We start from the raw sequence: 20,278 nt of genomic DNA, 5'->3' as shown, positions 1-20,278 counted from the left end.
ATGCCTAATCAATCTGTCAGATATCAAGCTCATCACGATAACATACCTTGAATGACTTCTTGAGCCACGTGCTCGAGGTACTGCATTCGGAATTCTTCTCGGGTGAGTCCATCTGGGGGAGGCCCCAGAAAGGCAGCAAGGCGTTCACGCAAATGGGTCTTCACATGCGCCTTGAACTCCGACCACAAGTTTTCGATCGGGTTGAACATGGGGGAGTACGAAGACAAACGCAGTAGCGTTGCACTGTCGAACTCCGCCTCTTCAAAAACCTGCTCCAACCTAATCGTATGTTAAAATCAAATCTATCAACACTCATACCGGGAGTGACAAGGAGCATTGTCTGCAATAACGATAATGTCGTCGAGTCGTCCAAAGTGTTGAGTCGCCGCACGCAACATATCACGCAGCCAAAGGTTGGCGTCTTGGTGCTTGTACGCCCCACGCTTGTGGGTGCAGAAAAAGAAGTTGGCAGACGACATCGCACCGATCACATGGAGATTCTTCCCCTTTTGCGTCCCGCCGCGCACAACGACAGCGCGTGTTCCACGTCGAGAGCGTGCCTTGGTGCGGCAAGTGAACAAGTTGAAGTTGGTTTCGTCAATCCAGATGGGGATCTTTCCTTGACCCATCAGCTCGCGAAACGCCACAACATACTCGACGCGCTTGTCCTTGAACGATGGATCGTTCATCTGGAGTGGCTCGTAGTGGACGGTCTTGTATGTGAAGACGCGCTTGTCCAGTTCGCGATGAAGAGTTGTCTTTGAGACATTGATGCCCAGCTCAAGCATCAAGCGATCTTTCATCTCTTGAAGCGTGATCTGGGCATCGAACTCGACCCAACTCTGCGCGAGATCGATATTCTCCGGTGTCAAAACCTTAGGTCGGTTTCCGCCTAACCAAGACCTGTTAGAGTGACATAAAAGATGTTCTACCTCGTTTCTTCGGCGTGAGCGAATCCAAATGAAGCCAATTGCGAGCAGTGCTGATGTTGACCCCATTAGCTACGGCGACTGTCTTCCAGTCTTTCGCATTGTCAAATGCGTTCACGATGCGGCGCTTCGCTGACGTGGGGATCCGCTTGTACGTGCGCCGCAGTGGCTAGCAATACAGTAAGCATGAGAGGTCGGTGAACTTCTTACCCGTGTTTGAGGCGCTTGTTCGTCCATGGCTTGCCTGCTTTGCGCGATTTTAGAAAGTGAGGAAAAGCGCGCGAAGATCTCTCATAGATACTCTAGAATGTTCGAAAATATCAATTCTACCGATTCAATTGCACTCATCATTAAATCCAAGAGATGGACGGTTGTTTGTTTGGGTGGATGCCGAGTTTAATGGTTTATGTACCAAATCCATTGGACACACGAGCTGCATGTGCCGATTCCAGTGATCGCGTACCAAATACGTGGACGCAAATGCAAATCCATTGGATGCATGAACAAATCAATTGAAAATTTGTCTGTTACACCTGTTTCAATAGAAAATAGGTGTAGTACTTCATAAGAAAAAGGATGCACCTAAAAGGACAATAGAACTAACTGTAGGGTTAAAAGTCAAATACACCCCGATGTATATTAATATAAAGGTGTACTACGAAGTACTACTCTGTCCCAAATTACCTCCGCGTTTCAACTTGGACATGCCCCGAAATTTGTATCGTTTACTCAATTGCTACGATTTTTTTACCAATCAGAAGCGGTGAATTCGGCGGTGCGCCTAATGGTATTTATATTACATCCTTTTTGTATGGTGTGCCCGAAATTATCAAAATAAAATCGTCACTCATCACAGAATTTAAACCACTCACCGGACTTGAATAATGCATGGCCAAACACTCCCGCACCAGCCAAAGCATTAATATATAGAGGTAATGTAACCTCCAGAATATAATTATCCAATGTGGTTACACGACGTACATTTGCCAAATGACACGCTCAAGCCATGAAGACATGTCTGCAGGAACCAAGATGGCCATGCTCGTCGACTTGAGAACCACCGTCCAAAACAACAAGCTACCACACGGCACGTTCACACGCCTCGCGACCAAGTACGGCTGCCATCGCTCCACCATCACGGCAATGTGGAATGCTCAAACGGTCAACAACAACGACGACAACAATGGATCCATCCACGCTCTCCACAACAAGCGACAAGGTCGTTGTGGCCGTCCACGGATAAGAAATGAGGACGTTTTGGACGCCGTAGCCGGTGTGGACGTCCAATTTCGACAAACGATACGCAGCACCGCGCACCACGCATCCATGTCTAAATCCACGCTCCATCGTCGCGTTCAAGAAGGGCTGCTGGACAGACGATCCAGAATCTCAAGCCAGCCCTCACTCAGGCGCACATGAGCTCTCGGCTGGAGTTTTGCCTGTCAAACGTAACTCAACGCGATCCAACTCAATCTGCGTTTGAGTTCCGCGACTTCGACGATACCATACACGTTGACGAGAAATGGTTCCGTATGGACAAGGACGCGCGGGGGTTTTACCTAACGTCGAGCGAAGATGCTCCCGAGCGACGAACACAGAACAAGCGATTCATCGGCCAAGTAATGTTTCTAGCCGCGGTTGCTCGACCTCGATACGACAGCCAGCGAAACCAGCACTTTGACGGCAAGTTGGGCATTTGGCCGTTCGTTACCCAAGCTCCTGCCCTGCGCTCATCAAGAAATCGACCAGCGAGCACCCTCGAAACCAAATGTGTCAGTGTCTATCGAGCTGCGTATCGGGAGATGCTCCTAACGAAGCTGGTGCCTGCGATTGTGGCGAAATGGCCTCGCAGTGTGAAGTGTATCAGACTCCAACAAGACAACGCTCTTGCGCACGTGGCGCCTGGTGTACTTTGGCCACAAGGGGCATTGAGCTTAGTTATTGAGTGCCAGCCGCCCCGAAGTCCGGACCTAAACCTGTTAGATTTGGGTTTTTTCACTGCGATTCAGTCATTGCAGCAAACGTTGGTGGCCCGAACACCGGATGAGCTTATATGCAATGTCAAAGCTGCATTTGTTGAGCTCAACGTAGAAACATTAGATAACGTATTCTACTCGTGGATGTTATGCATGGAGCAGATAATGCTTTGTGCTGGTGGGAACGACTATTCCATCCCTCATATCGGGAAAGCTCGTTTGAGACGCTTGGGTCAACTACCTCGTCAACTTGCATGCTCAAATGAGACAGTTGTCGCTGCACGAAGTACAATTGTCTGATTTAGGGCAAATTTAAATACTATCTCGTAATAAAAATGATTTTGCGTCTGAACGCGTACCGAAACGCGGAGGAAATTTGGGACAGAGTACAGTAGTACTAAGCTTACTGTTAGTAAGTTACTACATATTTAGTACTTGAAGTATAATACTACCTCTGTCCCACTTCCAATGCCTGGTTTCAAATATCAATAATCCCAGTTCAAGTGTCGTGATTTTATTCCATTGGCCAAAACGACGCTAGACCTATGTTAATTGGACAAAACTGTTTACCATTCCATGGACTGCATCCCGCCGGTCCATTATTGGGGCATCTACAGTCTGTAGGCAGACGCCGTGTATGAGTGCTCAGATTTTATCGCCAGGACATACAGAAGCTTTGTGATGTCAAGCTAGTGTTGGCACGACTGGTGTCTTGCAACAAGTTCCTCATCTTGAGGAAGTCGTTGTCCACGACTACCTCATGCCGTAGGTGTCGAACTTCAATGTCCTGTACTGTGTACATACCATACTTTATTCAAATGAAACAAAATAAAAAACCATGAGATAGTAAAACAAGGATATTTTGCGTATTTCGGAACGGAATGTCCTGAATTTGGCCATCGTCGACTCATAACGCTCAGAGCATTCCATTTCTACCAATTACAACTCTGTACGATTTTTGCTGGAATTTTAAAACCGAAAGTAAAAAACCACGACATGCGAAGTGGGACAGAGGTACTGTAGTAGTATTTATAGCAGCCGAATTAACACAATATTCATGATTAAAATACCTTGGTGTTTCTATGTCGTTAAAACAAAACTCGAATAAGTTGTATCGAACCGTCGCGATCTTTTTGGACGATTGCCTGGTTCACCACCATGCTGCCGTCGTTCAAGCTGCATATGCACCATGCCATCTTGGATCGTCTGGCCAAGGTGGGCAAGTATGACGGCACACATCCGTCGTTGACGTGTGGCACGTCGAGTGGCAAAGTGTTCCTCCACAACCCCCACGACAAGAACGAAGACGACGCCGCGCAAGCCGTGCGCTTCCTCAACATCAATCGAGACGTGTCGGCGCTGTGCGTGGGCAAATTTCGCGATCAGGACGCCGGCGACACGCTCATCGTGGGCACCCATGCCAACATCCTCGGGTACAACGTCGAGAAGAACTCGGACGCGTTCTACAAGGACGTCCCGGACGGCGTCAACACGATGCTGTTTGGGACGCTGCCCAACATCCCGTCGAGGATGGTCATGGTTGGCGGCAACTGTTCCATTCAGGTACGAGCGGAGATAACGCCATCCATTCGTGAGCTTTCTTGATGTCGATCATCGTTGACGTAGGGATTCGATCGCGAAGGCAACGAAACGTTTTGGACGGTCACGGGGGATAACGTGACAGCGCTGGCTCTTTGTGACGTCTCCGGTGTGTGTGTCGATTCATCCAAAGTGATAACGTCATGTACGTCATAGGTCGTGGCAACGAGGAGCTCGTGGTCGGCTCGGACGACTACGAAATCCGAGCATTCCAAGCTGAAGACGTCGTGTGCGAATGCAGCGAAACGGGGAGGATCGTCGACTTGACGTCCATTCAAAGGCACTTGTTTGGGTACGCGCTGGACAACGGCACCGTCGGCGTGTACAAGAACAGCCACCGCGTGTGGCGCGTCAAGTCCAAGAACATCCCGACGTCCATCACCGCGTTCGACATCAACGGCGACGGCGAGCTCGAGGTACGATGCTGCTGTTGTGTGCGTTCGAGTCTTTTTGCATATATGTGGTTGGCGTTGTTACGATTAGAATGATATATACACTTGTGGTTCTGATGTGTGCTGCTACTACCACATACAGTGTGGTGGTACTACATACTAATGTGGATTGCCAGTAAAGAGTGCCTGTTGCCAGGATGTCAGAGGCAGTAGTAGTAGTATTGGTTATATATGAAAGCTATTGCTATCCTTCAGGAATGTGAAGAGGTGTCCAAATTAAGAGAGTTTTGCCGTATAAATCAAAGAGTTCGGTGGTTCTAATGTGTTCTACCTACGATATCAAACATCGCATGGTTTCACTGCTGATATCCAAGATGTTCAAATCGTGGTGGTGGTGTGAGATCCATGGCACTATATTTGAATTTGCATCAAATATAGTATACTTGGTAGTATTCTGATATACTAATGAATTGATTACAACAATGATATATATACATATACCGATGATCGTTCAACGAGGCAATCACGATATGTACGACGATTTGGTGGTAGATTGTGATCGGGTGGAACAATGGCAAGGTGGAGGCGCGAAGCATTGCGAATGGCGCGGCCGTGTATCGCGATCACTTTGCGTCGCCCATCGCGGCCGTGCTCACGTCGGACTATCGCTTGAGAGGCAACGCCGAAGTCCTTTGCTGTGCCACGGATGGCGAAGTACATCATACACCTGTGAAAGGGTATATGACATTCCTATATTTGATGTAGGTTCGGGGGTATTTGTTTGAAGGCAATGCGCCCGATGGAACATCCAAAGATGGAGGCGGCGCGGCCACGTCGCTGCTCGCGGACGAGATCTCGGCCGAAGAGAAGGAGGTCCAGGCACTGATCAAGGCCAAGGCGGGGCTTGTGGGCCAGCTCAAAGCGTACGAAAACGCTAGTTTGAAAACCACCAAAGGCACCAACGTGCGCGTCGCCACCACTACCAAGTACGACCACCTAATCAAACTTGATTTGTATGGGTTCAACCGAGTGTGTGTGTCTACTCTGGTCAAACTATATTTGCTTACATCGTGTTAGTTGCTATGATGGCTAGTAGTTAAGTATATACGTAACACCGCAAATCGCTAGCGCATTTCAGGATATACATATCCATATTGTGGATTCGGTACAGATATATATATATATTTATACACATATTTACCCATTTACGAAACAAGATCAACACTCCGATAGTGAAGTCTATATATATATATATATCCAGACCCCATCGAATCGAATCTGATTTGGTGAATCGTATCACGAATCGACGCGACTAGCTACTAATCCATTTTTGAGTGGATTTGATTGGCTCTAGTAGAAAGGACAAGTATATTCAACCAATCACAACTCCAGCGTGTTGATTCAATATTGATTAGACAAACCACGCGATGTTTGCAAGTTTATAGCGAATATCACACAATATATATAGATGGGATTTTACAACGGAGCTACATTATAGCTAGTCTGACGGACCTATGTGTGTAGGATTGCGATTACGGCGTCGACGACCATCTCGCATGAAAACGTCGAGCTCACCGTGTCCACGGAAAACGAGAGTGTGATCAAGGTCATCGTGACGTTATCATACTTCTTGCCATAATAGTAGATGACGTGATCACATCATATTCACGTGATGTAGATGATTGTTATCTTTGACTACGACGCCGGCATTTTCGACGGCGAGTCGCTCGTGATTCGACCCGCGACACCAGCCCCCAAAGCGACGGTGCAGCTGCCCACGCTCAAGAAGAACGTCGCCGCGACATTGCACTTTCGCGTGCTGGTGACGTGATCACGTCTCAACCTGTTTGAACGATCACGTCATCATACGTAGGTGGGCAATCGCGGCAACGGCAACGTGTTCCACGTGTTCGAAGAAACGTTTGCACTGCCCAAATTCGCCGACTTTTTCCCGCTCAAAGCGGCGCCGCCGGTCCGGCCATCGGGGTGCGTCAAGTTTAAAAGACCGATTCGCATGCAACAAGTACAACGTACGAAACGTTTGCTACGCGTTTCAAACATCCCCATCTGTTTAGTTTACAGCGTGGGTCAAGGCGTCGTTTTTGCAAACGGACGTCCTGCGCGTGTCTGAAACGGACGTGGACTTGTACTTTAAAAATGTCGGCGACAATTCGTTGCTGTCGATTTCCACGACGGCCACCGACGTATGCAAGCAACGAATGCAAGCAACGTTCATATATATATATATATACACGTGTTAGATGGAAATCCGAGTCGAAGACATGTCTGTGGCTGCTGAAATGATTCAAGACATGTGTCGGGCACTGCAAGTACGTCGGTTTGCTGTTCGGAACGCCGTCTGATACGCATGATCTTGATTGTTCGATACATTTGTTTAGATTGACGACCTCGAGTCTGTGGCCGAATTCCCAGAGCAATTGGCCGACTTTCGAGAACTACTTGTGCGGGTAACGACTTTTCCTATTTATTATTAACTATGGATGGGTGTTGCTGCGAAACGAACGAGTCGTTTACAGCAACGCCGGAATAAACAAATGGTTGTTCATAATCATATAACGATGGAGTAGGTGGACGACTACAACAGCATTCGCCTTAAGTTGACCGGAGATATGGCCGACGATTCGAATCAGCTCAAACACTTGGTCATTCGTGCCGAAGACGCACGCATCCTCCACGACATGTATGCAAATATATATACTTGCCCCCATTTCAAAATTCCTAGCATTCATCATATATAGTATTTAATACGAGTATATATATATATAATACATATGCACTCATCCCAATTCCTATCATTCATCATGTATATTTAATAATAATATATATGCAATATATATATTTATATATGTATTGTCTCTGTTGACGAATGACCTTTTGTTGTGATTTTGAATGTGTGTATCATCAACAGGGCGAGTATGCGGTCATATTACGCCGAGCTGTTCACGTTAAACAACCAGCTCTTGGGCGAGTACACCAAGCGCGCGACCAACCACCAGGCGCTGCTGGATGCGCTCAAGGATGTGAACGGCATGATCCAACTGGCGGCCCGTCTGCGCCATGGCCAGCCCAAGTCGGCGGTCATTCTGGCCTGCCGCAAGGCCATCAAAGCCAACAACATCCACGCGCTGTTTTACATTGTCAAGACCGGTCGGGAAGAGTCGAGATAAGGTTCTCTACCTCTCGAGTTTGCACATTCAAATAGCCACATCACATGTATCAGAAAATACAAACGCTAGCTTTGTGTACCGATAACTAGTACTTCGCGGCGGCTGTGGTTGTTGCCATTATGGGGACAGGGGGGTCGTGAAACCGCATCATTGCATGCTCATTTAGAGTACAACAACCATCCATACATTACACCATCATATGCAGTCGCGGGGCTATTTCCGCTTGGATTCCTTCGCACTCTCGTCGTCGTCGTCATCCTGAAAGAACGCCTTCCCTTCATCCCCCGTTGCTTCCTCGTCGACTTCGTCCACTCGCTTCTCGTCCCCTTCAGACTCCTTGGTCGAGCTGCTGCTGATTTTGCGCTTGGCGGCTGGCTTAGGCTCGGCCTTAGCCCGTCGACGCATAAACTTCATCAGGTTGAAAAATGCTTGGTAGTCCATCGATGCCAGCACCACCTCGAGGTACTCGCTGGCCTTTTGGTCGTTCTTGACCGCCTACTTACACCAGCCACACAAGCAATCCAGATGATCAAGTCAAAGGTCCAAACGCTTGCGATTGCATTGGCAAAAGACGTACCGATCGGCAGCGCTTGCCAAACTCAGCTTCCGTGATGCTGTGCTTGTCGTAGAACTCTACACAAACCCATTACATGCTTATCAAATGAAGAGCGCAAGGGCAGCAGCTCGTACGTTTCATAAAGTCTTCAAAGAGGTCCTGGAATTGCATAAACAGGTCGGTGTATTCGAGCTTGTGCTCGTCGTCGTCGCTGAACCGAAGCGCGTGCTTGAGGAAGAACGCTTCGAACGTTGATTGAAAGTCGGCGCCGGCAATGTACAACATCAGTTCCCGGATCATTTCGTCCTGAATGTGTCCAATGTCCATGGCGCGCACGTCCTTTTCACTCGTGTACGTCGTCGTTGTCGGCGGCGGCATGGTAGAGTGGTCTCCGGACTGCCGTTTCAGATATGTAACTGCGTCCACGTGAGGTTGTAATTGGCGGTTACAGCCCCCCTTTACAAGATCGTCAGGGAACCCCACGACACAAGTGGGTTGCATAGCGGGGGGAGTGCGATGTCATGTAGCGCATGCATGGTGCTATGTCCTAAGCCCTATGATACGGCGGTGGATTCTAGCCCAAGGTGGTCTTTAGCCTCGGGTTTTACGAGCGCCAAGCCATTAACTTTCCACATGTCGATGCTTTCTACGGCACTTTAGCCTGGGGCGTTTGGATGGCATTAAGCATTGCTGCCCATCTTCACATTCCCGTGTCATGCTACCAACCACCAGCCCGCGTCCGACCAAGGAAGGCAGCAGCATCAACCAGCGCAATATGACTAAACGAACGATTGGGTGTGTCAGTGCCATCATTGTGGCCGTGGGGCTGATCGGATTGGGCTTGTGGCTCGCTAGCCAACGCACTGCCACTCCAAAGTAACGCAACGATCCTCCAACACCCAGTGGATCTATGTACTCCCGCGGCCAAACGAGTGTCCGGTAGTGGTACACCAGTGTCTTTATAAACACTACTACAACTCGGTTTCTGTACGCTTCGACATCAGGTGATTCGAAGGGTTATGTTGCCTTCGTTATGGAGTATTGACCACGATATCATGGGCATGGCAAAGATAACAAACAGTTTGAAGATTTAAACGACATATTCCTCGTCATTATGCTTTCGCTTTGTCTGCTTTTTCCGCCGCCGTTCCATGCGGCGAAACGTGGCATCCATGTCTGGACATGTCGGGTTCAACACGTCTCCTTCAACCTTGATCGTCGTGTCTGTCATGTGCATTCGCCACGTCTCCATGTAGCTACTGTATTCCTCGACGTTGGCTACCACGTGAAGGCCGACATCGGTGGCCACTCGACGGCGGGATCCAGAAGTGTTGGTTCCACGACGGGAAGGCGCGGTCTCGGAAAAGTCCGATGCATCTTGCATGTGGCTGAAAAGAATGTCTTCCATCACTTGCATGGTCGCTTCCTTCTCACCCAGCGTCAAGGACTCCCCTTCTGCCTCCATTTCCGCCAACACATCGGCCAGAGCTTGGCCCAGAGCGCATCCGTGTGTCAACATTTCAACGAAATAATCCGGACACCATAATGCAACCCGTTATCCGGATGTCTGTGTTCCCAACTTTTACCGTGCATGATGGCCGACCTGTATGGCGACCTCGACACTTCGGTGGACGGCCGAAGCAGTATCCATCTCAAGAAAGAGCTGCAAGTCGTCCAAGCGCAATACGATAAGCTCCAGAAGGATGCAGCCAATCTACAGCGGTTGAACCAAGAGCTGGCAGACCAAAACGCTGTCCTCGAGACAAATCTGTCGGTGGTGTTTGCGACGGCCCAGACAGAAATCGCACGAAAGGACAAAACCATCAACGAGCTGCGCGAGGAACTGCACCGAGCGTCGCGGAGTGGTCACCAAGGACAAGGTCGTGGCGCACACTACTCAAGAGAGCGATCCAGTCAACCCTCCATAAATCGGGACCGTCAATGAATCTTTCATCATATCGTCATCTACCGACAGTGGGAGGGTTCAATCTCCTTCCTCCATATTCTACATTAAGGGACGTGTCTAAATGCTAGGATACATGCGAGAGCGATGTTCCGTGTCATCTTCGCATAACGTTACCAGTAGATGTCGACGTCGATTCCTGGCCTCAATGCCTTATTGCTGGAAAGCAGCGATCGGATAATTTCTGCAATATCCGGATGATTTCTGAAATATCCGGATAATTGTTTTGTTCGACATTTCGTTTCAAACACGTTTCAAACACAATGCCGATTTCGAACGATTTGCTGCGAAGGGTTGTTCAAACTTTCGAGCATTATTATTGCCATTGATCCTTGGACGATGGCAGGAGATGCTCCATCGTCGCCGCTGGAAGCGGCGTTCGTCGCGGCATGCGACGACCCCAAGCAGAAGGAGAAATTCGACATGACGGAGAAGGAGCAGCAGAGCTTCCTCAAGGCCATGAAGGACCCCGACTTTCGGTCGTTGCTGAACGAATACATGCACGAGATTTCGGACCCTGCCCACCGCGCCGAGCAGGAATTATACCTTCGGCAGCTCGAGAACGAAAACAAGGTGCCCACGGACAAGCAGCTCGTGCTTCCCAAGCCCGGGTTTGTGCTCAAAACCAAGTACAAGCAGCGGAAGATCTTTGTCAACGTGTGCTCGTCTGACAAAATGCAACCCCCGTCCAGCACGCGGGTGGCCTCGACGCCTTCGACGGCCGGCGGCACATCATGGAACTTGCCGTACTGCGTCGGTCCCCAGCGCTTGGAACCCGACAAAGGTACGATCATGGCGTCTCCACCATGAGACTTGATCGAGTGGTTGTAGGCGGTAAAGCTATCGCCACTTTCGACGTGTGCTACCACCCCCAGACCATTTCCCGAGCCATGGAGAGCGCCGCGTTCATGAAGATGCTGGTCAACACGGCGCTGGACGGAGTCGACAAGGTCTTCCACACTCTGGACGTCGACCCGAGCAAGGTGGATCGAGGTAGGTGTCTTATCTGATTTCTTACGGCGACCCCAGAGACTGTTCTTGGTTTAACGACTTGTGTACAAACGCTGTAGAGTACCACATCCTCAAAGGCATTGCGTACAAGTCGGGCAATCCTGTGACGATGTGCATCGCCGCTGCACCTGCGACGCCGCCATCTCGCGCCGCTCCATCTACGTCCTCGTCGTTCGTGCCAATGCTGCGTTTAGATGGCCCAACTCGTTCAACTCTTGTGTGTCATGTGTAGAGACAAACCCAAACCTCGAGCTGTGACAATGTCCACTGCAACCGTATCGCATGCGGCGTCTGGACCAACAACCCACAGTAAACCAAAGGCGCCGTTGATCCAAGATATCAGCAGCAGCAGCAGCAGCAGCAGCAGCGCCATCCACCCCCCTTCATCCACTCCGCCTGTGTACGTTGTCGCCTTGGCGATGTAGACGTCTCTTACGTTGTTTTTTATATATCTAGACTGCCGTCGATTGCGTACCAGATTACACACCGGGGCCAGTTCGATTTGGCGGACCACATCGAGTCCCGCGAAGCCAAGTCGTTTCGTCCACGGGATCTCGTGGTCAGAATGACGTTGCCCACGCATGTAAACACTGACAACGTCATATACAACCATGACATACCATGATCACGTCATACGATATATGATCACGTCATACGATATATGATCACGTCATACGATATATGATCACGTACGTAGACGTCGGCCGCGGGCATCGATCTGGACGTGTCGGCAACGGCCGTCCGCGTCACAGCTGCCGGGTACGCCCCACTGGCAATTGACTTGCCGTTTTCCGTGGTCGAAGCCAGCGGGAAAGCCAAATTTGACAAAGCCACCAAGACCCTCATTGTGACATTGCCAGTCGTGGCACCTCCAGTGTACGTACTCATCGAATCCACAATCGATCTGATTGGTTGAATTGCATTGAGAAGGTTTTGATTGGCTAATAATTTTGAGCTCATCTGAGGTAGCCAATCAAATCGATTTAAATTCCAACGAGAAACCACTTTGCCACAACACAATGAAATTTCACTCGAAGCACAATATGCGATACAGATATTGTGGATTCGACACGAATTTCCAAATCTCGTCGAATCGAATCACGAACTATCGCCGCTATTGGCTACTAATCCATTTTTGAGTGTGTTTGATTGGCTCGAAAGGACAAGTATATTCAACCAATCACAACTCCAGCGTGATGATTCAATATGGACAAATCGCGCGAATTTTGGAATTGTTTATGGCGAATTAATTCCCAATATTCCAAATAAACCTTTGAAACAAACTACGTGGTTGTGACTTGATCTGTTGTAGTCGCTCCGACATCGACGTACTTGCCGAGCAACCAACTAGTACTACTACTAGTACTACTACTACTACTCGGGAAGACCACATGGACAAAGTACAGTCTGCCGATGACGAGAACCCGCCCAATCAAATGAATGACGCTGAGGATGCCACGTCATTGGACCAACAGCGTGGTGGCGGCGGGGTGGACCACAGCCGATGGGTAACCCCAACCCCCGAAGGCGATGAGTTTGTCGCATATCGTGAGTTTGCCCAAATGGCCAGACACGATAAACCCGTGTACGAACCCCTAGAAATGATATATAAAATGATAGATGAAATGATATATAGTCTGATCCCACCTTGCCGTAGCATTGTGTACACCCAAGTTGAGCGGGCCAGTGTCCACGAAACCCGCACGCACATCTCGCACGTGGTGCCCGTGGCCCACATCAATGCGACAACGTTATCCAGTGTCGACGATGGCTCTGCGACGCTGTTTCGCTTCCAAGCTGGTTCGACGTGGTTTGAGTATCGATTAGATCATCTCAAGCAGCAACAACAAGGTGGCGAGAATTGTGCGGCAGTGCTGGACTGGACAGTGGAAGTGGCCACCCAAAATCTAGCCATCATATGCCGCAAGGCAGCGCCTCCGCCGTACGTTATATATATATATATTTATTTACATAAACCCCGTGGTGATTGAAATATCAAAAACACACTAATTTATTCAGTAGGAAGGTGCCATCGATCCGAGTCCACCGTGTATCGAGCGACATGTTTTCGATATTGGTGGACGTGGCCAACGTAGACCAAGCGTCTGTGACATCGTCGTTTACCAGTCGTGGGTTTGTGTTGGCTTTCTCTGCAACTTCTGGAGAAACGAGCGACAAATTTGAGCTCATTCGGTCATTCCAACACGACCTCGTGCCAGCAAAGTGCCTTGTGCAAGTGGCCGACGAGAATCTGTTGGTGGTGCTAGCGGTGGCCGACCCCCACGGCGACTACTTTGACCTTGTCGCAGAAAACGTCGCAGAGACGACCGTGGTTGTGACGGCGGACTCCAGTGGAGCCACGACTTTCAACGTCCACAAGAATACTGCCCCTGAACCACCAGCGACGATAGCGCTGCCAGACGAGACGCTGCAGCCACCCCTGCAAGTTCCCCGGTTCACGAATGATCTCATGTATGAGCTGGACTGAGACGGGCCCCGCTTAATATGTACCGTAGCTCTACATTTATAACGATGGCTATACAGTAACGTTATATTGTAAAGCGCAACTTGCATCGACGTGAGAACGAAATACATCCAAGAATATATCACGTGCTCACTGTGAAAGAAACTAACTCCCTTGACATATTGTATGAACATTGTATGGTGAAATTTAAATTATTCTCCACAATAATAATACTACGACTGTAGCCATGATCGTAGTATTATTAGAAAGAAATTCCCTTGAGAAATTGTATGAACATTGTATGGTGAAATTATATTTATTCTCCATAAAAGTACGTACATTTAAATTATTCTCCACAATAATAATACTACGACATGGCTACACTCGTGATGGTTATAAATAGACGGGTGTGGATCAATCATCCCCAAAGCGTGACCAATTCAGTGTATATCGACCGACAGTGCATCGGTCTCGACCGACCGAGCGATGAACTTGGAGGAGCGGTTGGCACATTTGCAGTGGCGCAAGGTGTGCAACCAGAGCCAAATCAAGGGGGCACTCAAGCAGAGCAAGCAGTTGGCGGAAAAGGACACGCTCTTGAACGCCACCGAGTGCAGGGACCGTACGTCGCGGGTCAAGTCCATCGTCCAAAGCGAAATGGCGCGCCCCCTCGAGGTACACCACGCCCCGCCTCGCCTCCCCCTGGCCCATCATCGTTTGGATGGTTATGATAGGTTCCACTGGCGCTGGTTGAGACCATGCAACGAGACATGGACAACGAGAACCAATCGTTGGAGCGCACATCGGCCATACACGTCCACAGCGTGACCTCGATCCAAGCCAAGATTCGCCAGCGCGAGGACCAGGCCAAACGGCACAAAACGTTTCGCAAACACAAGGCGGCGTTGCTCGCGTCGTTCTCCCCGAACGGCAGCACCACCACGAGCCCCCCGAGCAGGGGGGGGCAGCAACGTCATAGCCCCACCACCAATTCTTAATACGAATAGCTTGCATGTGCAACTAACTGGACAAGGAAAACATATGTGTTTTGCATGTAAATACCGGTAAACATATACTTTGAAGAATATATATTATTTGAACGTGATCAGCTCAATGTCAAACACAAGGTTCGTGTTGGGCGGTACGAGCCCTGGGAACCCCTTCTTGCCGTATGCTTTGTCGGACGGGATGTACACTTTCGCGCGTTCTTTCATGCAAAGCTACGTATAAATGCAATTTGTCCATGGAAACGTTGATGCATTTTGGGCATGTTTACTCGCTCGATGCCTTCGTCTAGCCCTGGGATCACTTGTTCCGCGCCGAGTTTGAACTTGAACGGTTTGTCTCGATCCCGCGACGAGTCAAATTTCTTGCCGTCTTGCAGCTACATGTCAACATGTCCGTCGTCGTCACAGTGTCACATAATGGACAGACGGACGATTGGTTCATTGCGTACATAGGCAGTGTAATGCACCACGACGGTTTGCCCTTTTTTGGGGTAGTTGACGCCATCTCCGGCCACAAACACTTCGACTTGAATCTCGCCGGCTTTCTATCACCGCGCACCGTGATGGACTTCCCGCTTGTCAATGTAAAGCAGATCAGCCAGCGTACGTACCAGCGTCAACGCCGAAAACTCCTTTTCCTTGTACGCCGATGACATTTAGTTGTTCGCCGATGTGTCACACTCTGGATGCAACGGTCACGTGCTGTTTAGGCTGTCAAGATGAAACCGCGACGGTTACAGAATCGTCGCCATCCCTTGTTTTGAAGGGTTGCCTCATGCCGACGAACTTCTACGCGTCGATGCATCCCCCCTGTCGACTTGTCGCGCTGCCATCAGTGGACTGGACGTCGCATGCCCACCTCGCGATGGCCATGTCCGAAGCCATGATTCCGTACGCTGCCGTGGGCTCGAGTATCCTCGTTGCGCCTCTCGCCGACATCCGTCGCATGTGACAGGCCAAACATACGTACGCTGTCGCTGCTAACCCTACCGTCCTTCTTCTACGCGCTGTAGTCCGCCATGTTCCTCATCGATGCATATGTCACGGCCAACGCTGTCTTGGCCATCACCACGTCGCTCGGTCTCGGAACGTACTACCTCACGGTGTGATACTATGCGTACTGTGTCGATAAGATACCATACAGGCAACACTGGCAAATGAACCATGTTATCACTGCGTTTGGTACTCTGTACATCATCGGTCGGAAATGGAACTGTGGTCGTGCTGGCGTCGACGGGTGTAATTAGTAGCCACCCTGCAAAGGTTCAGACGAGGCCTTCGTCATTGGTTTTCCAGGTAACTGACCCAACCCTCCCTTGGCATTGTTGCGGTGGCGTTTATTTTAGAGAGTCCATGAGAGTTAGATCATGAATGCAGTGGCTGGACAGTGTACAGTGTGCTGCTGGGCGATCGAGTGGTCACTATCCGAACGCAGTACGTACCATCGTAGGCCTCCTGCCAGTAGGTTCAGTGTGGTGTGGAAGTTACTGGCATGTAGCCAACCTACACTGTAGTATACTACTAGTAGTACATGACATGGGCTTGCTGCAGATTGGACTGACTCGGCTGCTCCTATAAAGCCAAGCCTATGCATGTCGTGTAGATCTAGAACTGGCACTGCATCTGACTGTAGTACTTACAATTAGACTACCGCTTTAAGTAGTACATTTGAGTGTGATGTACCGTGAGCCACATATGTCAACAGTCCAATGAACACTCGTGAGTACTTCTAGGAGACTCTAATCAGTGCACGATGTAAGCCTCCATGACACCACCACCCACATGCACGCCCCATGAAATGGAATGAATCGAGTGTGTTAGGAGAGTTTATAAGCGTTGGTGTGTTCGATGACTTAGGAATGGCCGTGCAGGTCCTCCTCGTCATCCTCGGCTACGAGTAGGTCCATGTCGGCACACACACACGGCAGACACGCGAGGATTACCTACTCAAGAGCGGGGTCTTTTCGTTCGTCACTCCGTCGATTTGTTCGCTCAACGGCACGTTGGGGTACTTTTCCACAACAGGGCCTGCCTTCAAGTACAACACGGCAATGGACGCCACTAGACACACCGCATACAAGGCCGCTACAAAGCAAAGTCCCAGGTTAGCGTCGCCACTGAGCTGGGAGATGCAACAAACCTCCTTCATACACTGGCGCTGACGACGTGACATTGAGTGACTTGATGTACTCGGGTTGGGTTTGAATCATGAGGCCAACGGAAGTGAGGAAGATAATGCCGAATGCCGACAGAAGCGTGCAGCACAGCGCGTATCCTTGGGCGGAAGGCATGGTGTGTCGGAGGTGGGGATATGATAATGGGATGATGGCAGGCTACTTCCTGAGGAGAGGACAGGCAAATTATTTCAATTTCGGGAGACCATCATACAAATATCAAGGTAATTGTATTCCGCTTTTGGTAAAAGGGCCTACAGTTCGAGGACGGAGGTGGCAGGGAATCCGGTTAATACATCCGGACGATACATTTCAGAACGTTCAAAATAGCCGAGGAATATGACACAGAAATGAACTGGGGAAGCTAAAATTGGGCAATTTCCAAGGCGATGCTTTGACCTCACGGCAAAATGATGGGAACAATCCTAGTAGTTGAAGTTGATTGCGGGAACATCGAGGAATTTTCTGCCTATTTTGACTGACGTGAACATTCCAAGTGCCAGCAGCAAACATCACGGCGCCTGCGGCGGCGGTCCACGTTACAACCAGCCTTTATCAATGTAGATGATTCATCAAAGCAAGGCACGACATGCATTCAATGTCATGGCCTGGCATGATATATCTATCTCAGCAGCTGATTGCATAATCGACGCAATGTAGGACAACCTCGGATCACGCGGTGGACTATGTAGCCGGCGTCATCACACGTCGTGTCCCAGGCGACGATCACAGTCCACACCTTGGTTCTCCCTCCCAAATCACCTTCCCGTCTCTGCGACGTGCTCGGCTCATTTCTCCATCTACGTTGTTGTATCTTCCATGAGTGGGGTCGCGCCGTTTATTCAGTCGCTCATGGATATGCTCGAGTCCGACTCGCCCTGTGTGTCCTGGAACCCATTGGACAAGCGAGCGTTCGACATCCTCGACACCAAGACCTTCGCGGACGCCGTCTTGCCCGTGTACTTCCGCCACGCCAAGTTCACGAGCTTCCAGCGGCAGCTCAACTACTTTGGGTTCCGGAAACAAAGTCGCCGCCACAGCGCCATCTGCACGTACGCGCATTCGCACTACTCGATGCGAGTTCCCACGGAATTGCTTCGGATCAAGCGTAAAGTTGTCAAGCCCAAGCTATCAGCAGCCCTCGATGGCAAAGCGGCGGCGGCGACGACGCCTGGGACCTCCTCCGGTATGACCACGCCAGCAAGATCGCCTACAAAATCCATTGGACTAGCCTACACAGAGGCATCCCTGGCCTACGCCCAAGCGTGGTCGGACAGCGGCTTGAGCGCGAAATGGACCGAGTTGGATATGACACCCTTGCCGTTCGAGCGAGGAGCTGACATGATGCTGGAAGGCGGCAGTGGCGCGGCGCCATATTGCTATCCTGTGGACGACGAGTTGGCGAATTGGGTCCTGCGTCAGTTCTGACGAAGCTCGAGAAAGTGGTAGTGGTGGCGGCGAGGACAGCACGAGACGATGTGTGTGTCTGATGTAATTGTTGCAGAGTAGAATAAACGTGAAATAGCATATCATCATATATCCAACTTAACCATCGTCTGGAGTCGAGTCGGAGATCGGAAGGGGCGGAGCAGCGGCAAGGTACTAAATGCGGTCCAAACACTCGAACTGTACGATGCTGTTCCCTCGGATCACAACCATCCCGATCTTGTTGGCTTCGGTCTGCGAAACTTCTTCGATCGTGTCGTCCAATGTGATGTTCATGAACTGGTCAAACCCCCGCAGGATGCCCGACACCTTTCTGTTGCCATTGAGCTTGATGCTCAGCGTCTTGTCCATGTAGCGCTTGAGGTCGGGCCCCGTGACTTTGCTCATCTTGGGTGGCTGCTGGAAATGGTCCAAGTGTGCACTGTTCCAACAACAAACCCTACCCCGCCCCCTTAATAATTTGGATTTGAGGGAAAAATCGAATGATATTTGAACAAAAAATGAAATTTTTAAATCAATTTATAGCCAATCCTGCGGTAGCGAGATGTCAATATTAACCAATGATTAGTGTTTCACTCGATTTTTTCTGGTGTACCAACGTGCATCATGTCGATCCGCCGCCTGCACACCGAAGCCCGCTATAGCGAAGTGGTGATCCACAACAACACAGTGTACCTCTCAGGGCAACTGGCAGACAACTTGGACGGTGACATCCATGCTCAGACCTCGGAAACCTTGGCAAGCATCGATGCATTCCTCGCCGATGCTGGCACGGACAAGGCGGCCCTCCTATCGGCGACGATCTACCTCAAGGACATGGCAGATTACGCGGCCATGAACTCTGTGTGGGATGCATGGGTCATTGCTGGCGCCGCGCCGGCTCGCGCCACAGTCCAAGCGCACTTATACGATCCCCGCGTACTTGTCGAGATTTCTGTCGTCGCTGCCGCTCCTGGAATCACGTCGGCCTAGCTTTGTAAACTTACGCACACAACCAAACCACAATTTGTTCTGGATAAGATCACGAATTGAATTTCGGTGCACAAATATGTGACGACGTTGGCTATTTCAGTTAAACATTGTAACGATTTACACCGGATTGTGGGTTATAGCTCCAAAGTTCACCCATTCGAGTGCAGCAGATCCTACATGATGCTATGTATGCGTCCGAGGAATCCTCCAGCCGACCCTTGTCGGGAGAAGCTTGGACGAAGACGTTGATACCATGTCCGCAGCTTTCAACCTTCCTCCATCTATCCCACCTCCATAATCGTTTGCCCCACGTCACATTCCGTCCAATTCCTTCCGACTGGGGAAACTTCGACGACGCCCACCCCGCGGCCATCGCCTCGTGGACACAAGGAAACTTCCTCTCCGTTCTGTACCTGTCTTTCGTTGGTGCCCTCGCTTACATGTACACAAAGCTAGTGCTGACCGTGGGCCTTTTGCTCTGTGATGTGTCTGTCGAGTACTTTTGGCTGTCCGCCTCCATCTTTGTCGACGATAACGTCGTCACACCACCCATCCTCCATCCACTCTGCATCCAACTGACCCTTTCCACCACCCTGTGGTT

General features: G+C 50.0%; 13 protein-coding genes across 15 annotated transcripts; 8 read left to right on the top strand and 5 right to left on the bottom strand.

The window, feature by feature from the left end:
- Nucleotides 1–1,943: 1,943 nt before the first annotated feature.
- H257_06938 (hypothetical protein) lies at nt 1,944–2,861 on the top strand (the record flags this gene model as incomplete). Its single annotated transcript, XM_009832323.1, has 4 exons — nt 1,944–2,148; nt 2,200–2,282; nt 2,339–2,749; nt 2,808–2,861. 4 exons carry the CDS (start codon nt 1,944–1,946, stop codon nt 2,859–2,861), a joined length of 753 nt encoding a protein of 250 aa, XP_009830625.1.
- Nucleotides 2,862–4,019: 1,158 nt separating this feature from the next.
- Nucleotides 4,020–8,202, top strand: H257_06937. Of its 2 annotated transcripts, XM_009832321.1 has the most exons (13): nt 4,020–4,468; nt 4,532–4,613; nt 4,661–4,920; nt 5,449–5,610; nt 5,662–5,882; nt 6,421–6,502; nt 6,575–6,718; nt 6,770–6,919; nt 6,972–7,100; nt 7,158–7,226; nt 7,296–7,364; nt 7,485–7,597; nt 7,826–8,202. In XM_009832321.1, exons 1-13 carry the CDS (start codon nt 4,064–4,066, stop codon nt 8,082–8,084), a joined length of 2,145 nt encoding a protein of 714 aa, XP_009830623.1. In that variant the 5' UTR covers nt 4,020–4,063; the 3' UTR covers nt 8,085–8,202. The 2 variants fall into 2 exon arrangements, with proteins under 2 accessions (XP_009830623.1, XP_009830624.1); XM_009832322.1 differs by lacking the exon at nt 7,826–8,202 and having other exon boundaries at nt 7,485–7,690.
- Nucleotides 8,203–8,235: 33 nt separating this feature from the next.
- Nucleotides 8,236–9,048, bottom strand: H257_06936 (hypothetical protein). The gene is made up of 3 exons (XM_009832320.1): nt 8,775–9,048; nt 8,662–8,717; nt 8,236–8,579 (listed from the first exon to the last, which is right to left on the bottom strand). Exons 1-3 carry the CDS (start codon nt 9,016–9,018, stop codon nt 8,298–8,300), a joined length of 582 nt encoding a protein of 193 aa, XP_009830622.1. The 5' UTR covers nt 9,019–9,048; the 3' UTR covers nt 8,236–8,297.
- Nucleotides 9,049–9,702: 654 nt separating this feature from the next.
- On the bottom strand, nt 9,703–10,176 carry H257_06935 (hypothetical protein). Its single transcript, XM_009832319.1, has one exon. The coding sequence runs from the start codon at nt 10,157–10,159 to the stop codon at nt 9,731–9,733; it is 429 nt and encodes a 142-aa protein (XP_009830621.1). The 5' UTR covers nt 10,160–10,176; the 3' UTR covers nt 9,703–9,730.
- Nucleotides 10,177–10,199: 23 nt separating this feature from the next.
- Nucleotides 10,200–10,604, top strand: H257_06934 (hypothetical protein). The gene has a single exon (XM_009832318.1). It carries the CDS (start codon nt 10,232–10,234, stop codon nt 10,583–10,585), a length of 354 nt encoding a protein of 117 aa, XP_009830620.1. The 5' UTR covers nt 10,200–10,231; the 3' UTR covers nt 10,586–10,604.
- A 278-nt stretch (nt 10,605–10,882) lies between these two features.
- On the top strand, nt 10,883–14,215 carry H257_06933 (hypothetical protein). The gene is made up of 9 exons (XM_009832317.1): nt 10,883–11,387; nt 11,435–11,596; nt 11,674–11,785; nt 11,847–12,014; nt 12,071–12,197; nt 12,312–12,490; nt 12,927–13,199; nt 13,272–13,556; nt 13,637–14,215. The coding sequence occupies exons 1-9, from the start codon at nt 10,943–10,945 to the stop codon at nt 14,100–14,102; spliced, it is 2,217 nt and encodes a 738-aa protein (XP_009830619.1). The 5' UTR covers nt 10,883–10,942; the 3' UTR covers nt 14,103–14,215.
- A 298-nt stretch (nt 14,216–14,513) lies between these two features.
- On the top strand, nt 14,514–15,131 carry H257_06932 (hypothetical protein). The gene is made up of 2 exons (XM_009832316.1): nt 14,514–14,753; nt 14,813–15,131. The coding sequence occupies exons 1-2, from the start codon at nt 14,565–14,567 to the stop codon at nt 15,074–15,076; spliced, it is 453 nt and encodes a 150-aa protein (XP_009830618.1). The 5' UTR covers nt 14,514–14,564; the 3' UTR covers nt 15,077–15,131.
- Nucleotides 15,132–15,153: 22 nt separating this feature from the next.
- H257_06931 (hypothetical protein) lies at nt 15,154–15,793 on the bottom strand. The gene is made up of 4 exons (XM_009832315.1): nt 15,697–15,793; nt 15,535–15,630; nt 15,355–15,462; nt 15,154–15,298 (listed from the first exon to the last, which is right to left on the bottom strand). Exons 1-4 carry the CDS (start codon nt 15,739–15,741, stop codon nt 15,170–15,172), a joined length of 378 nt encoding a protein of 125 aa, XP_009830617.1. The 5' UTR covers nt 15,742–15,793; the 3' UTR covers nt 15,154–15,169.
- Nucleotides 15,794–15,860: 67 nt separating this feature from the next.
- Nucleotides 15,861–16,194, top strand: H257_06930 (hypothetical protein; the record flags this gene model as incomplete). Its single annotated transcript, XM_009832314.1, has 2 exons — nt 15,861–15,986; nt 16,099–16,194. The coding sequence occupies 2 exons, from the start codon at nt 15,861–15,863 to the stop codon at nt 16,192–16,194; spliced, it is 222 nt and encodes a 73-aa protein (XP_009830616.1).
- A 690-nt stretch (nt 16,195–16,884) lies between these two features.
- H257_06929 lies at nt 16,885–17,441 on the bottom strand. Of its 2 annotated transcripts, XM_009832312.1 has the most exons (3): nt 17,226–17,441; nt 17,033–17,170; nt 16,885–16,976 (listed from the first exon to the last, which is right to left on the bottom strand). In XM_009832312.1, the coding sequence occupies exons 1-3, from the start codon at nt 17,374–17,376 to the stop codon at nt 16,939–16,941; spliced, it is 327 nt and encodes a 108-aa protein (XP_009830614.1). In that variant the 5' UTR covers nt 17,377–17,441; the 3' UTR covers nt 16,885–16,938. The 2 variants fall into 2 exon arrangements, with proteins under 2 accessions (XP_009830614.1, XP_009830615.1); XM_009832313.1 differs by having other exon boundaries at nt 16,885–17,170.
- Nucleotides 17,442–17,741: 300 nt separating this feature from the next.
- On the top strand, nt 17,742–19,153 carry H257_06927 (hypothetical protein). The gene is made up of 2 exons (XM_009832310.1): nt 17,742–17,841; nt 17,920–19,153. Exons 1-2 carry the CDS (start codon nt 17,824–17,826, stop codon nt 18,685–18,687), a joined length of 786 nt encoding a protein of 261 aa, XP_009830612.1. The 5' UTR covers nt 17,742–17,823; the 3' UTR covers nt 18,688–19,153.
- Nucleotides 18,627–19,137, bottom strand: H257_06928 (hypothetical protein). The gene has a single exon (XM_009832311.1). It carries the CDS (start codon nt 19,090–19,092, stop codon nt 18,862–18,864), a length of 231 nt encoding a protein of 76 aa, XP_009830613.1. The 5' UTR covers nt 19,093–19,137; the 3' UTR covers nt 18,627–18,861.
- Nucleotides 19,154–19,240: 87 nt separating the features above from the next.
- On the top strand, nt 19,241–19,823 carry H257_06926 (hypothetical protein). The gene has a single exon (XM_009832309.1). It carries the CDS (start codon nt 19,312–19,314, stop codon nt 19,675–19,677), a length of 366 nt encoding a protein of 121 aa, XP_009830611.1. The 5' UTR covers nt 19,241–19,311; the 3' UTR covers nt 19,678–19,823.
- Nucleotides 19,824–20,278: the final 455 nt, after the last annotated feature.

The sequence above is a fragment of the Aphanomyces astaci genome (genome assembly GCF_000520075.1).
Source record: "Aphanomyces astaci strain APO3 unplaced genomic scaffold supercont1.14, whole genome shotgun sequence".
Taxonomy (NCBI): domain Eukaryota; phylum Oomycota; class Saprolegniomycetes; order Saprolegniales; family Verrucalvaceae; genus Aphanomyces; species Aphanomyces astaci.
The sequence above is the reverse complement of the archived record's forward strand: the minus strand, read 5'-3'. Positions and strand labels throughout refer to the sequence as shown.